At 45.6% G+C, this 15,904-nt stretch overlaps 2 protein-coding genes across 4 annotated transcripts; one reads left to right on the forward strand and one right to left on the reverse strand.

Annotated features, from left to right (window-relative positions):
- Positions 1-88: 88 nt before the first annotated feature.
- On the reverse strand, positions 89-6,149 carry LOC120826187 (uncharacterized). Of its 2 annotated transcripts, none has more exons than XM_040188262.2 (5): positions 5,777-6,149; positions 4,274-4,482; positions 3,975-4,169; positions 3,606-3,803; positions 89-2,471 (listed from the first exon to the last, which is right to left on the reverse strand). In XM_040188262.2, the coding sequence occupies exons 2-5, from the start codon at positions 4,475-4,477 to the stop codon at positions 1,359-1,361; spliced, it is 1,710 nt and encodes a 569-aa protein (XP_040044196.2). In that variant the 5' UTR covers positions 4,478-4,482; positions 5,777-6,149; the 3' UTR covers positions 89-1,358. The 2 variants fall into 2 exon arrangements, with proteins under 2 accessions (XP_040044196.2, XP_040044195.2); XM_040188261.2 differs by having other exon boundaries at positions 5,827-6,133.
- ehmt2 (euchromatic histone-lysine N-methyltransferase 2) lies at positions 6,143-15,642 on the forward strand. Of its 2 annotated transcripts, none has more exons than XM_040188259.2 (28): positions 6,143-6,231; positions 7,255-7,324; positions 7,424-7,585; positions 7,873-8,159; positions 8,418-8,481; positions 8,614-8,696; positions 8,794-8,934; positions 9,087-9,152; positions 9,238-9,358; positions 9,641-9,727; positions 9,978-10,114; positions 10,240-10,383; positions 10,506-10,828; positions 10,925-11,158; positions 11,435-11,517; positions 11,678-11,784; positions 11,908-12,030; positions 12,119-12,220; positions 12,333-12,437; positions 12,602-12,756; positions 12,900-13,067; positions 13,154-13,298; positions 13,403-13,480; positions 13,717-13,832; positions 13,984-14,070; positions 14,148-14,226; positions 14,550-14,725; positions 14,955-15,642. In XM_040188259.2, the coding sequence occupies exons 1-28, from the start codon at positions 6,205-6,207 to the stop codon at positions 15,133-15,135; spliced, it is 3,651 nt and encodes a 1,216-aa protein (XP_040044193.2). In that variant the 5' UTR covers positions 6,143-6,204; the 3' UTR covers positions 15,136-15,642. The 2 variants fall into 2 exon arrangements, with proteins under 2 accessions (XP_040044193.2, XP_077937329.1); XM_078081203.1 differs by having other exon boundaries at positions 9,981-10,114.
- Positions 15,643-15,904: the final 262 nt, after the last annotated feature.

Here is a 15,904-nt window from a genome sequence, read left to right on the forward strand (position 1 = left end):
TAATGTTTTTCAACAGAAATAAGTTGCATAAGAGTGAAGATACTTCCTCAGCCTACTTATCAAACCTTAGTAAAAACACCTGTGCGAGTGGATAGGACACATTTTATTCTCACTGCAGTCAGTCAGATCATTACATATATTTAGATTTAACGTTACAGTCCTACTAATAAAACAATTTTCCAAGAGACTGATAAATCCACAGGACGTTTGTCACGGAGGACATTTTGACATCTCACAGTATTTAAAGCACAGTTCCATTCAGCCTCTTTGAGTTTCCAGGTGTCGGCTTTAATACAACGCAGCCATTGTCACAGTAATACCCAGGCCACGACAAGTCAAGATGTCTGTATAACAATGTTGAGGACTGTCATTGACCCCACATCACACACTGGCTGTTTATTTGTATGCAGATTGGAAACATGTGTAGCATTTGAGGGCTTATATTGGCAAGTAGGTAATCAGAATAGTTTTCATCAACGTAAAACCAATTTAAGAATCATTAGAATGAGCCCTTGATATCTAAATAGAGAGGGTTGCACCGCTATGTTTCTACCGCAGCCCAGCAAGACAAACCTAAGCAAGAGCCTTTGTGTTCTTTGTTACATAAAGGCCAGCGGAGTGCTCTGACACGAGCCTCTGGCCCAATCCCAATCTCCACCCTTATGCACTCAGACTTAAGTGCTTCTGCTCAGGGTTTAGTTGAGGGTTTAGTTGAGTTCTCTGGCAGACATTTTATTTGGGAAAATACTTCCAAGGGAATTACCCACAATTCATTGCGATTTGGCCGTAAAAACAAACCAAGGAAGATGGCACTTGTTCGGACTGTCATTAAAATCTATACATTTAAAACGCCATGGATTAAAAATGGAAAAGAAAGCACTGATATTTAACAGTGGAAACATTATCTGAAATGACCTCGTCTTATGAGGAGAGACCTGGGAGGCGTAAAATGTAGGAGACAAATACCCTCAGTTGTAAAACCTCTTGTAGATGTTGTCATGGTGACGTGACATGAGGCAGCAAAGTGCTGGAGGGGTATTGGGATCGGGCCACAGAGTGACAAAACCGCGGAGCCACGGCTGACTGACAGACTCCTCAAGTACTGTTACGTTGTTACTGTTACGGTACGGACAGCGTCTGAACGAGGTGAACTGCGTTACCACGGCCTTGCACTCTGCGTCTCACGTCACCGCACTCGCAGAAAGGGAGGAGTGACTGTTCTACTGTTGCAGATTGCAACCAAATCCCACACACGGTCACTTTAATACCCACGCGGGTTATTGTGATCCCCACAGACCGACCTCCCCACTGGACGCCCGAGGAACTTAAGGCAATTTAAACACCGACTCCCTGTGACGCTATGCAACCTGCTCGGTAACCAGGCACTCTTGCTCCTCCTCCCTTATGGTTCCGGTGGCCCCCTCTCGCTCCCTCTCCTCCTGCTCGTGCAGAGAGTTCTGCCCCGTGGTTTTCCCGTGCTGTTCCTTCAGGTGGCGTCGCAAGGCGGGCTTGTGGGCGAAGCGGGCGTGGCAGTAGGCGCAGCGGTGCGGCCGCTCGCCGCTGTGGAGGTTCATGTGGTCTATTAGGGTGGATTTTTGGGTGAACGTCTTGTAGCACAGCGGGCACTGGTGGGATTTGCCGGTGCCCCGGTGCACGGCCATGTGTCGGGTGAGGTTGGCCGAGTGGTGGAAGTGTTTGCCGCAGCAGGGACAGGCGTACAGCAGGTGGGTGGAGCGCGAGTGGATGGCCAGGGAGTGGGTGGAGGGGAACGTCATGCCGCAGTGCTCGCAGATCACAGGCCCGACGACGCTGGAGGTGGATCCCACCACCGCGACGGACTCGTCGCCTCCCTCGTCCGTTCCAACAGCCGCCATTCCCGAACTCCCCTCACCGGATTCCTCCAGCGCGTACGGGCCCAAACTGTTGCCGTCCATCGCCGACACCTTGTCTCCGAGTGTGTCATCCATGCCGAAGTCCAACTTGGGGAGTTCAACTGAGATGTAGTTCTGCGTCTTGTGCCCTTCTTGGTTGGGGTCCAAGCCGAAACCCTCTCCCATCCCCGCAGTCGACAGGTACCACATATCCTGGTGGTGAGGCAGGCCCGGGGGTCTTTTTTCCTGTGTTGACACCAACCGTCTCCTCTTGAAACCCCGCCCCCTACCCCTCGCTCGGCCCCGGCCAGTTTTAGGGTCAGGCAGCCTGCGCCTGAACGCGCGGAGCCCCTCCATCGAAAGTCCCCCCATGCTGAGACCCTCTTCTGTTGGATTCAAGTTGTATTCGCCGCGTTCTCCTCCCATCATGATGCCCTCCGTCTCCGGGTAACACGCATCCTGATGTCCGTACGAGGGCGCTCCTCTCTCCTCGTCCTCCTCCTCCTCCTCTCTGTTCATCTGGTCGGCGTCTTTGAAGTAGACTCTGTACACCTCACAGTTCTCCTGTCTTGCTACTTCCTCCTCGTCTGATGCATTTACCTGCAACAGAAAGGAAGACTGAGCAAAGTGTGTAGTGCTGTCACAGGGTGGTGTAAAAATGTGTGCTGTTTGCATATATTATATATATATATTAGTGCTGAGCAAAGATGAAAGAATGAGCGCTCAACAAAAACGCGTTCCGTTATAGGATTATTGTACTGGTACTATTCGGTTTGCATGGGGCTATCATGCAGTCATAAACACCAATGTCGCAATTTACATAAGTGACCAACCTGAAGCAACCTGAAGTGACACAAATCCTTGTGCTTCAAATACTTGTAAACCAACCAAGCAATATCAAGTTGCATTAGAAATGTTTTTATCATTTTTGTTTTAAATTAGCCCATCTCATACTGTTATACTTTGAAATTCTTCTAATTTAATCATTTAGCTTTTTTATCTCCATTTGTAAAATCTCTAAAGAGGATCTATATTTTAAAAAAGCAGTAGCGCCGTGTGCAAAAAGTGAGGCAGGTTCCTTTTTTTAGAACGGCATGTTCCGGTGGTCGGAGGCAGGTTCCTTTTTCAGAACGGCACAAGACGATCTCAGTTGGGTATTTGGTCTCACCTCCTCATGTAAATGAGTATCATCATGACCGTAGGTTTGCCATAAATGTTTTTTTCTAACATTATAGAGAATCTGGCACAACACAGCGACCTGCAAGTAGCGCAGCGTCTTAAACAAAGCGATGTGTGTCTTAATGCGATGCTTTAGAAATTAACACAGAGGGATTCTGTATTTGCTCATAAAGCCTGAAACGGGTCATTTGACCGCAGCTGGTCCTGTGTTTCCCATCATTATAAACAGGGCGGCATCCCCCCCCCCGCAAAAAGTCTGCTAATGAAAACCAGTGAACGGAGAGCACCAGCTCTTAAGTTATATAGCATGCGCGGTCGACACATGTGTCCCTCTACTGTTTTAGCGTTCCATCTCTAAATATCGCCATCTTCCCATCATCCAAACGGCAGGTCGTTAAATCTGAAGGCACCTTCCTATCATATGAACGGTGCCGTTCTGAAAAAGGAACCTGCACACCGACCACTTTTCACACTCGGCGTCACTGAAAAAAGGTCTGTATTATCGTTATGATATGAACCACGCCGATTAAATCGATACCACGCTCACACACAGACCTTAATGTGCTGCTCATCCAGACTTCCATCGTGGTGGTGACTGCTGCCCTGAGCAGACATGTCGCCGCCGCTCTCCTCCACTGAGCGCACAGGACTGTGTGAGCGCCCCGGCGAGGGTCGGCCAGTGGGAGGAGAGGCCTCTGAATGAACGCTGTCGCTGACGATCAACAGTCGAGCCCCTCGCTCCTCTGAAGCCATCTGGGAGGACGGTAAAGAGCAAGAAAGTGGGTTGCAAAATACAAAGTTTGTCACATATTTCCTTCTGGACTTTTTTCCCTTGACACGGACCAATTTAACATGACACATGTTCTCTTCCATGTACAATATGAATATGACAGCCATTTAAAACCACAGTTATGAAGTACTCACCTTCAGGGGACTGGGGCTCCTTAGATTCACATACTTCTTCAGTGCTCCTCGGCAGCGCTCCACAATATGCTCCATCTGCAGGTAGCTGGCGGCGGTCAGGTAGTTGACAATCTCCTCTGGGTTAAACTGCAGGACGCCAGTGTAACAAGACTGAAGCAGATCGCACACCACTGTGGAGCTGTACAGCTGCGACACCTGAGTCATACCGTGAAATGAAGACCACAAAGCAAGTTTTTAGTCAGTAAAAGAGCTTTACAGAAGACCAGAGCGCGACTTGGTGCGTGTTGACATTTGACTACCTGAAGCTTGGGGGACGGGTTGAGGAGGAACTGGTCCCTTAAGAAGGGCGAGCAGGCAGCCAGCACCACCTTATGTCCCCTGAATGTCAGGTTGTCGCTGGCCACAATGGTGATATCACAGAAGTGCTGGCGGGACCTCAGTGCGTTCAGGTGCTTCAGGGTCGTGTCCCCATGGCCCGGTAACCGGAAACATAGCATCTCCATCTTGTCTGAAGAGGAGTAATGTATTCATTGCAAATAACTCAGAGAGGTCTCTATATCTTTAAATTAAAAGATGAAAAAGATTACACTTAGTTTATAAGACATACATAATGGCTACCCATCTAAACAACATTGAAATCTGAGATCTACGACAGTTTACGCTTCTGCAGAGCCTCATGTGAACTCACAATTACACTGCAGAGTTTGGACAGTTTAAAGTCTAGGCATAATGAAATTTTTGGTTTTAAGGATCAATCAGTTTCATGCGTATGTTTTCTGGTGTGGAAAGTTTCAAAAGACAAATCAATTATTGGCGAATAAACAGAAATGTGCCGCGGTTACACTCCCAAAGGCCTGATTGGTGCAGAGAAATTAAATGATTTCAAATGTTATATATTTGCTTTATTACTTTGTCATACGATGGTAAACTGAGTTTCTTTGGATTTGGGTCAGATATTCGAAGGAAAAAAGGCCCCGGTGGACATTTTCTATTGTTTACTCACGAAGGTATTCAGAAACATTTTGGATTAAGGGTGAGCAAAACTGCTAAAAGTCATATCTCAAACTAAAATATTCATGTTTAACAACACAGACTGATAATTTACCACTGTAGGTAAATAATCTACATTTAAAGTGATCTGTAAGAGAAAAAATGATGTTATGACGGTCCAACAAAAACAAGCAGTCATTGGTCACTTAACTCGGGTATTAAAGTATTACATGTTTTAGTAGTGTAATTAAGTACAGTTACAGACAATAATTAAAGAGTCCTCAGTAATGTGGATGTTATAGTGACCATGTTGGTAAAGGAAAAATAGCAGAACCGCTTTGTATCATCAATCACCTCGATGTACCAACTGTAATGTGGGCTTTAACACCCACACGATACCCAAAAAAACAAGACTACATCTCGTCTGCGATCAAGATACTGATATTATATATAATATAATATAATACGGATATATTTTCCAGCCCACGTGTCACGGAAAACGTTAAGATGGTTCTGTGTCTCACGTCACAAGATCGATATTTTACAGAGGATTTACTTGAGGGACGTTAGCTAGCATGTGTAAAGCTACGCGAGGAAAGCTAAACACTGATAGAGTTAATTTAGCTACGTCCATCCACTCTGTGGTAACAATTAGAACATTCATAAGAAAACAGACTTCTGTGAAAGGTTAACTCGAATGTTATTCTTCATTCCCTCTGGCCTAACGTCATCCGGCGTTACCCGTCTGGATGTTAGCTAACCGCTTTTAGCTTTTTAGTTAGCTTATAGGAATCGTCTGATACGCTACAGACCAGCGGTAAAAGCGTCCGAGAGCTCCGAAAGAAACTTCGCCGTCCCTCACCTCCGCTTTTCCTTTCGTTGGATTTCTTCTGGGCTTTAAAAAACAGCAAATGGGTGCAGAACTACCGCTAATTCAGATACTCTTAATTAGCTGTGTAATTCATCATCCCTACTGCTACAAGCTAACGTTACTATCCCAATTTCAGTTTAGTTTTGGCCTCTTTTAGGGGGGGCATCTCCTAATGAAAAATAAAAAACACCCGTCTTTCGCCACGAAACTGACTTTGAATCGGTTCTTATGGGATGATTCTGACGATAGTCAGTAGTAAAACACGAGTACGCACGCTGATTTCTGATCAGTTGTTTTCAAAGCCGATGCCCGGGGGGGCGGGGCTAGAGGCGGTGACGCAGTACGTTACCTTGATGCGCCTCGGGAAACATGGCGGCGTCTGAGACAACGGCGAAGGTAGGAAACCCTCTGCACAACAAACCCGAAATATAACGCACTTTACGTTCACCTATGAAGGCGCAAACACATTGCCATTCATAAGAAAGACGAGCCAATAAAGCTGCAGTCTGGCACAATAAAAGCTGTATTTAATTGTTGGTTGCAGGAGCTCTTTGTTGTGAGCTGTGCTACGTTGTTAGCCACGTTGACGTTAGCTTGTAACATTTAACGTTGTGTTGACTGACGTGAAATTGCTCGAATGTTGTTATCTTTTCAACATTTTCTCGATTAAATTATTGTTCGTCATCTTGAGTTGATTCTACCAAGTTCAGCTAAAACCTAGACCATCCTTTACATGTAATGCTTACACAAACTGGCGTCTTGTGCTCTGTGATAGTTGTGAGCTAACTGAAGCTTTTTAAAGCTGTCACTGTGTGAAATGTGACTACTTATATTCATTTCCATTTCACGGACGATTGTTGTTTTGAATTGTGTGAACGGTATGAATGGATCGATTGACTGATGGCGGCTGAGTGGAGCAGCCATTGGTCGGAGGCTTTATTTTACGATCGTGAAGGCGGAACTTCGATGCACTTTAACTTTAAATGTTGGTGGTTGTGAACAAAACGCGATTGGCTGATTTTTATTGACACTAAAGTATTTGGTGTCCAGTGACTTGTGATTATGAGGTCTGTCATGCTGATTGACACTGGAAAAACATTCTATAAATCCTGTTTTCTACAGCTGTATGTGGCAATCACCAGTAATGACTAAACCCTAAACTCACATTTAAAGTGTGGGATGGCATTCAACATCTCAATAGATGTTATGGGTTCCATAGTGTTCAGTTGGATGCATCATTACGTAACTCTAACTTTAGCTAAATTGTTTCACTTTTTTGTGTCTCATTGACCATACAACAATGATTGACCCTACTGCAATGATTCAATAGATACAGTCCTGGTCTGTAATCCTGAATATCAATTGCTATATACAAGGACTAAGACATGATATTTCTGCTATTGGTGCTTTCTCTGTTAGGAGCCTCCCGGAGGAAATGACACAGAGACGCTTTCAGAGTCGTTAACTGGGCCAAGTCAAGTAAAAGGAGGTATGTCAACGGCGAGGTATAGTCATGTTGCAAATTGGTACCTTGAGGTACACAGACAAACTGAACTGGTGTGGGATTTTGTTATTGCTACTTTCCCAGATAATGCATCCTTCAGCCCACCTGCTGTGGACAAGAAGACGGAGCCCGCGTGTGGGATGCCACCAATGCTGTCGTCACATCCGCCTGGGAAGGATGCTTCGAGAGCTGGCGATGAGGGACTGAAATGGTCACCCGCCTCCTCGCCAACAAAACCAGCAGCTGGTAAGAGTTTGGATCCAGTCCAGCTTTTGTTGATATTATTGAAGAGGTGACGATTTATTTGTCTCACCTAATAGGACCTGTCACAAATTTGACATTAAGGAGATTTGATCCGGAACCATTAGCGCAAAAGATTTATTATTATTATTTATCCATGTAAATTGAGCAGTAAAAGAGATCCTGGAATAAAAGCTTTGTTGGTGTCAGATTGAATGGGATAATCAATACAAATTGATAAGCTTCGAAATATTCTTTTAAGAAAGCAATTGCTTTTTACCTCCCTTTTACAGGACACGCAGCAAAGTCCCTTTCATCAGTGTCCTCCTCTCCGTATTCCTCCTCTCCTTCCACATCTTCAACGTTGTCTCCTGGCCGGGCAAAAATGAGTGTTTCTGGACCTGGCAGTAGTAAAGTCGTCCTGGCACCTGCTCCTTCCTCCTCTGTCTCACCCTCCCCATCTTCCTCCTCATCTTCCTCCTCGTCCTCTGCCACAGCCTCTTCATCTCCTTCTGTCTCCCCCGCCCCGACCAAGATCCACCGGGCCCGCAAGACCATGAACAGGCCTCCACCAGGGCAGGTGAGCCCATAGAGCATGTGGTTAATATTATTATACATTATGTATACATTTTTTGTCCTTAACTTGAACCAGCATTCGGTATCTAACACTGGAATGGCCTTTCTTATTCTTGACCCGAGTAACGCTCTTCAAAGTGTCTTCTAAATATGCAGAAATTCTTCAGCCACTGAACAAGCGCACACTGTCAAGTAGTGGCACAATTCTTTGTTTCGACTTTTTCATGACAATTTGAGTCACTGACAATTTTTTGTTTCACAGATGAGCCAAGTTGAGGCACCTGTCGAACCTGTGACACCTTCAGAATCATCCAACTCTGAAACTGGTTAGTGTCTGTAGCATATTCACACTACGCGGTGTTGGCCTGCATAAAATAATTAATTTTCTATGAATGAAGATGAGTTGGTGTGTCTTGTATAAGTTAAGATTCCCGTCGGGATTGTTGTTCCTCGAATAGTTGCAAAAAGGAGAAAACTGGGTCAGTTATCGGATGGGACACCTGAGATTTCGGAGCACGTTCCAGGAAATGTTCGAACAATGGTGAGATTACGTCTTTGCAGGTACATCATTTACATTTACGTAGCTATTTACATGTAACAGGATTGATGTCAGTGTTGTCCTTTTTTTCAAATCTCAGGGAGAACCATTATTCCATAAAAAAGTGGAGTGTGTTACCAAAAAAACACCAGAGAAGAGCAATGGCAGTGTGGGGAAGTCAGAGGAGGAAGTAGCGGAGAAAATTCACATTTCCAGTCCGTCCGGTCAAGATTCAGAAACGGTATGAGGCTTAGATTTACTTATTGTCCGCTAAAAGAGATCACTCACTGTCAGCACATGCACATTTTGTCAAGCATCACGCTATAGCATCTGTATGTGCTGCAGGATTGTGATGGTCATAATATTTCGATCGTCAATTTGTTTCTTCTATAGTTTGAAGATGGTGTGGCAGAAATGAGAAAGCACACTAAAGAGATAGAGGGGTCGATGTCAGATCATGTGAGTAACTATAATAATATTTATGAAGCCAAATATTTTTGGCTTCATAAATGTCACATTTTATAGACTAATTTCTCCCTTGCAGAGTTCTGAGTGCAAAACAAAAGGAGCCGTCAAAAGTAGAGCTGAGAGCGAGGAGTCGGTTTGGCCGCAGTCGAACCAGGACAAAGAGAGAAACCCCCCCGAGGTGGTGGAGTCTGTGGAAGGTGAGTGACGTTAACTTGCGTGTGCCCATAACAGCATAGAATCATGCTGTATTTACTTTTTATTACATTTTTATACAGAAATATATTTTTCAAAAAGTTCAAACAGACCTGTCCCAAGGCTGACATAGATGCCAAAATACCTCTAATAAATATTGATTTGAGAGAGGTCAATGTATAGAACTGTATTCTATCATGAAATACTTTTGATTTAGTATTCAGTATCAGACTGCATATTTCTCATGAGTCTGTGCTCATACTCATTGTCATTTGGTCTGTCCTCAGGAGAAAGGCCGTCTGAGTACACAGAGGTTCCTCTGGGTGCTCTGGACATCGCTGCTGCTGACAGTCTGACACTTTCTCCTCATCACGGTACGTTTATGACGTGTCGATGTGAGTTGGTGGAAAATATAATTTTCTCTGTTATCATCGTAGTATAAAACAAAGCCGTCTTTCTAAGAAAGAGAGATTTTGTGACTATTAAAATATTCTTTCGTTTTCTATAACAAGGCCTAGCTCAGCCGTCAAAATGTTGATAGAGGACATTTTGTTTTGTTTTGTATTGAGCACTTTTTAAAATAGACAGTTGCTTTTAGGCAATAAATGATCCTCTCCCCTCCAGAAGGAAGTGATGCGGGAGACACGGAGCGGCTGGAAGAGCTTCCTCTCTGCAGCTGCAGGATGGAGGCGCCTCGGGTCGACAGCACCAGCCACCGCGTGAGCAGACAGTGTATGGCCACCGAGAGCATCAATGGAGAGGTCAGTCATTGAAAGATTCGGAGAGAAGGACGGCGGCTCTGTGGTAGTTTGTAAAGCTCACAAAGGACTTTCCGTCTCTGCCACAACTCTTAACTGTGTAATCTTGTCTCTTCTCCGTTTTTCAGTTGAGGGCCTGTTCTGATTGGACGCTAAAAGGGGAGACCATGCGGCCGTCCAGTCGAGTGTCCCTCATGGTGCTTTGTGATGTCCATCGCGCACACATGGTCAAACACCACTGCTGTCCTGGGTGTGGATACTTCTGCATAGCGGTAGGCGGTTTTAAAACAGCTACTGATCTTTTTTTCTCTTCTTCATCCTCACTTCTTCTCCTCCTTGATATGCTACAGTCTCCTGTTTCTTCTTCACGACATCCGCCTGTTTTGTCTTTCAGGGCACATTTCTTGAGTGCTGCCCGGACCAACGCATCGCTCACCGTTTCCACCGGGGTTGTGTGACGGTGCTGGGCAGCGGGCGCAGCAGGGCAAATGGGGGCGGTATGCTTTTCTGTCCACACTGCGGGGAAGATGCCTCTGAGGCCCAAGAGGTCACGATCCCATCTTTCAGCTCAGCCACCGCCTCGGCCACCACCGTCGTCACCATGTCGGCCTCCTCCACTACCACCCCGTCCCTGCCGCCCTCGCTCCCCAAAGCACCCTCCCTCAGGGCGTCGACGGGGGGCATGAAGGACGGGAAGATGCCCGAGCGACCCGTCAGGTAAGATTGGATGATGTGCGGGGGAATAATTGGCAATGTTAAACTACATAAAATTATATTTTTCACACCTGTGCCGTCCTTCACCGCCTCTTGCAGTGCACGTATGCATAGTCATGGTTTGGTGACGCTGGCAGTGGAGCAGCAGCAGCCCCCGCAGCCTGTGGGCTCTGCAGCAACCACAGCCACCGTCCCTCCAGCAGAGGAGGGTGTGGACAGCGTGGGGCCCTCGCTCTGTATGCCGAATGGCAAACCCATCAGCCCCAGTGCACTTCCCCCTGGGCCCAGCAGGGCGTCGCTGCAGAAGGCCATACTCACACAAGACACTGAGAGGTGAGCGAAGCTTCGGAGCAGCAAAAGCTCTGCCACCACGGGTCTTGTGTGTGTGACGGACTATTGAGACGTAAGAGGATAATTTAGGTTAAACACTCTGAATGCATGGCTCCTTAAAGTAAGCAAAGAATGAGCGTTTTTTGTCATTGTTGTGTTACACAAGAGGCCTGATTTACTCTTCTTGAAGATAGTTTTGTGGTAGCAGTTGAAGACTTGCAATATTTGAACTCATCCGATCTGCAGCAGCTGTACAGTTATCCTGTTTTGATCTGCCAGGAAGAAGAAACTGAGGTTCCACCCACGTCAGCTTTACCCTGCTGCCAAGCAAGGAGAAGTGCAGCGAGTCCTGCTCATGCTGAGTGAGTGGGCTTGCCCTTTTCATGTAGTCGATACAGATCTTGCTTACATTTTCCTCAAAATACCTGTACATTTGTGCATTTCCTCTGATCACAACACAAGATCAGGATACATTTCTACAATAAGTGTGTATTGAAGAGTGCGTCTGTGTGTGTATGACAGTGGAGGGCATAGATCCGTCATACCAGCCCGAGTCTCAGAACAAGCGCTCGGCTCTACATGCTGCGGCTCAGAGAGGTCTGCTGGAAGTCTGCTACATTCTTACACAGGTGAGAAAACAGAATACTCAAAAAGCGTCTGTCTTCTCTGTCATTAGTACACGATCGATAAAAATCGATGAAAGCTGTTATTGGCGGTTTATTTTTTTTGATGTTGCGATTGTATGCTGACAGGCCGGTGCTCAAGTGAATGCGCAGGACAAAGACCGCAGGACCCCTCTGCTGGAAGCGATCATCAACAATCACATTGAGGTGGCTCATTATCTGATTCAGAACGGTGCCTCCGTCTATCATGTTGTAAGTGTTGGTCCCTAAATTACAATCGTAATTGTGAACTATCCAACGTTGGGTTGATTCGCACTTCTGTCTTTATTTATGTCCTCAGGAGGAGGACGGATATACTGGCCTCCACCACGCAGCCAAGCTTGGAAACCTGGAAATTGTCAACATGCTTCTAGAGACGGGGCAAGTTGATGTAAACGCACAGGTAAAACATTTACCCTTTTCTTCTGTTATTAAAGTCCGTTTGTGCATCGAAGTTGTCCGACAATAAGGCCGCTGAGGTTTAATTGCGATTCTTCCTGTCAATTTTGTTTCAGGACAGCGGTGGCTGGACGCCAATCATCTGGTCTGCAGAACACAAACACGTAGATGTGATAAAAGTGCTGCTGAACAGAGGAGCGGACGTCACCATTAGCGATAAGGTAATATTCCACCAGCTAACACTGAGGTCGGCAGATTGTTTTGCATGAAAAATGTTTGCAGCATAATTAGCAGATGCGCTCCGAGTGGGAGACAGAATGGCAAAGTGGATGTAGTTGCATGAAATTCAGGTTATTACTTTAAACAGTCTCCTTCCTCCCTTTAGGAGCTGAACGTGTGTCTCCACTGGGCGGCTTATGCAGGGAATGTGGAGATAGCCGAGATGGTGTTGAACTCTGGCTGTTCCCTCGCCTCAGTTAACATGCACGGAGACACGCCGCTCCACATCGCCGCCAGAGAAGGCTACTTGGAATGCGTCACGTGAGTGAGCGTCAATCTCCGAGCGACAAACTCATTTCCACCGACGAGTCACACGCGTCCTTTTTCTTGAGCTCGAAGCCCGCGGCAGCTGCCTATGCACCCACCACCACGTACCAGACCACGTGCTTCTCTGTCCTCTGCAGGTTGTTCCTGTCCAGAGGTGCGGACATTGACATCGTGAACAGGGAAGGAGACACGCCTCTCAGCCTGGCACGGGTGGACACGCCAGTGTGGGTGGCACTCCAGATAAACAGGAAGCTGAGAAGGGGAATAACCAATCGAATGCTGCGGACCGAGAGAATCATCTGCAGGTAGTTGTTGTGTCGTTTTAGTGGAGATTGGTCACCCAATGATGGACTCGTTCTTTTTAACTCATTGAACTCTTCCTGTCTCCCAGCGACATAGCGCAGGGCTACGAGAACGTGCCGATACCCTGCGTCAACGCAGTGGACGACGAGGGCTGTCCTTCAGACTACAAATATGTTTCGGAAAACTGTGAAACTTCAGCAATGAACATAGACCGCAATATTACACACTTGCAGGTATAATAAGAATCAGACGTCCTTATTCTCTTTCTGTTACATACACACACTATTTGTATGCAATGAAAATGGCATCGCATGCTGTTTGATTCTCTTTATTTTAGCACTGTAGCTGCTCTGATGACTGCTCATCTAGCAACTGCCTCTGTGGACAGCTCAGTATCCGCTGCTGGTACGACAAGGTAAATGGAAGCGTTTAGGACGCATCACTAAAGTCAGCTGCTTCAAAACCTGCTTGATTTAAATGAAGGAACTAACTGAAGAGAAAAATAAAGAGATTGTCTCATAGTATCAATAACTATCTGAGCAATCGGAAATGATCAGCAGGAATTTGACTACGGTTTAGTCTGTGAGATCCATGAGGTGACGACGAGTTACATGAGTGAAACTAATGTCAACTGGTATAATTTCTCCCCAGGACCAACGTCTGCTCCAGGAATTCAATAAAATTGAACCTCCACTTATATTTGAATGCAACATGGCGTGTTCCTGTTACCGAACGTGCAAGAACCGAGTGGTCCAGGCAGGCATCAAGTAAGTTCTAACATTAACATAAAAGCTCCAATGCATGCTGCTAACCATAGGGCCAATCGATTTCAGTAGCTGCCCCCTTCCCTTGTGACGTCCCAAGCCACATAATGTGTGGAATTGAACCTTCATAGTTTCTTTTTCTTCCCTCGTTCAGAGTGCGTCTTCAGCTCTACAGGACAGAGAAGATGGGCTGGGGTGTTCGGGCTCTGCAGGATATTCCACAAGGGAGCTTCATCTGCGAGTAAGAGAGGACCTTAACTGGTTGCTTTTTCTATGAAAAGGTTTGACGCTAAGCTTCTTTCCTTCGTCCCGCCTCAGATACGTCGGCGAGCTCATCTCTGACGCAGAGGCAGACGTTAGGGAAGACGACTCCTACCTGTTTGATCTGGACAACAAGGTGAAACCTTTTATGTATAAAAAAAGAAAGATTACTTATTTCCTCAATAACAAACAATAAATAACTATTGTAGTAGATTATTAGCCCAAACTTAACGCTGCGTGGCCTCCAGAGTCCAAATGTCTTATTTAAATCTGCTGAAGTTGCATATACCAAAAACATGACAGTTAATTGGTTGCTCTTTCTTTGTATTTAAGAGACATTTTACTGTATTACTAATGCAAAACAATATGCAATGTTTTGGTGTGAGGGCCTGTTGAATATGCACTGTGCCTGACGGGAGCCTCACACGTTGTTGTTGTTGTTGTTGGGTTTTTTTTAAGGATGGGGAGGTGTACTGTATTGACGCCCGGTACTATGGAAACATCAGCCGCTTCATCAACCACCTGTGTGACCCAAACCTCATCCCAGTCCGTGTGTTCATGCTGCACCAGGACCTGAGATTTCCCCGAATCGCTTTCTTCAGCTCCAGAGACATCCACAGCGGACAAGAGCTGGGGTGAGAAGTTTGTGATCAGCTGCTCAGAGCTTTTTACGCCATCCCTCCTGTTTGCACATCTCGATCCTTTGATCTAGAATGATATTCATCATTAGATTGTCTAATTTTAAATGAATGGTTATTTTCAAGTTTGTAAGCATTTTTTTTATTTGTCACAACAACCGATCTACCTGAAGGCTCATTCCAGCGTAACCTTGAATAAGAACGTTTGATTTGTCTCTTTCGTTAGATTCGACTATGGAGACCGCTTTTGGGACATTAAGAGCAAGTATTTCACCTGTCAGTGTGGATCGGAGAAATGCAAGCACTCGGCCGAAGCCATCGCTTTGGAGCAGAACCGACTGGCTCGACTGGAGTCTTGCCCAGAATCAGGAGCCGACTGTGGGATGACCATGCTGGGAAACTCATAAAATACTCACCTCAGGGGCCTTTAGGTTGACCTCATCCGTTTCACATGTGCGCAATGGAAATGCACTTTGAGGGTTTTATCATCTTTAAAATTCTGTGTTTGGTGCATGGTGCTGTTTTTCTTTTCTACTTGAAATGTCCATTTTTTTCTCGTTTTAAGTAGATTGTGTACCCTGTGGTCTAGATCGTGGGCCTAAAGAGATGTTTTAAACGGTTTGATTTTGAACATACAGTACACTGTATATATGGCTCTTTGTCTCGGCACATGGAGTCTGCATTAGGACACTGCCACGTTACTGTTACATACATGTTTTCTGTTTTGCCAACCAATATAATGCATTTTTGACACAGTACAGTAATGGGGCAACCCTAAGCCCGTACTGGATTCAACAAGGACCTGTGTGTCATATGGTTTTGTATTATTATTTTCTTTGTTTTTATACATATCGTTTTCTTCATCACATTTAGTGTAATAAATTGGCTCATGAGTTGATCTTTGGGCTCTTGTATTAAGTGTGTCATTTTATTTTTAGATTAGTGTCTAACTGGCTCACGACGTCACAATCCCGTATTCTGACATTCATTCGTGCAACTTGATACAATACATTAAGCAATGATTGTGAGGTCTCATCGAGGCTGTTGGAGTCCTAGTATCAGCAGAGGCCCTTTACAAGCCACGATGTGAAGCAGGAGAGATGGGGCGGGATGCTGCACAGTCACAGACAGGGAACCAGAAAGAAAGATGTCCCACTCTGATGATAATTCTAATAA

Source organism: Gasterosteus aculeatus, chromosome 10 (genome assembly GCF_964276395.1).
Source record: "Gasterosteus aculeatus chromosome 10, fGasAcu3.hap1.1, whole genome shotgun sequence".
Classification (NCBI taxonomy): domain Eukaryota; kingdom Metazoa; phylum Chordata; class Actinopteri; order Perciformes; family Gasterosteidae; genus Gasterosteus; species Gasterosteus aculeatus.

Coding starts and splice junctions, on each gene's coding strand:
- LOC120826187 (XM_040188262.2), bottom strand. CDS start 4,477: ATGGAGATGCTATGTTTCCGGTTACCGGGCCATGGGGACACGACCCTG. Junction 4,170..4,273: donor ACCCGTCCCCCAAGCTTCAG/GTAGTCAAATGT, acceptor GGTATGACTCAG/GTGTCGCAGCTGTACAGCTC. Junction 3,804..3,974: donor GGAGCCCCAGTCCCCTGAAG/GTGAGTACTTCA, acceptor CCGTCCTCCCAG/ATGGCTTCAGAGGAGCGAGG.
- ehmt2 (XM_040188259.2), top strand. CDS start 6,205: ATGGCGGCGTCTGAGACAACGGCGAAG. Junction 9,359..9,640: donor GGTGGTGGAGTCTGTGGAAG/GTGAGTGACGTT, acceptor GTCTGTCCTCAG/GAGAAAGGCCGTCTGAGTAC. Junction 10,115..10,239: donor CCGAGAGCATCAATGGAGAG/GTCAGTCATTGA, acceptor TCCGTTTTTCAG/TTGAGGGCCTGTTCTGATTG.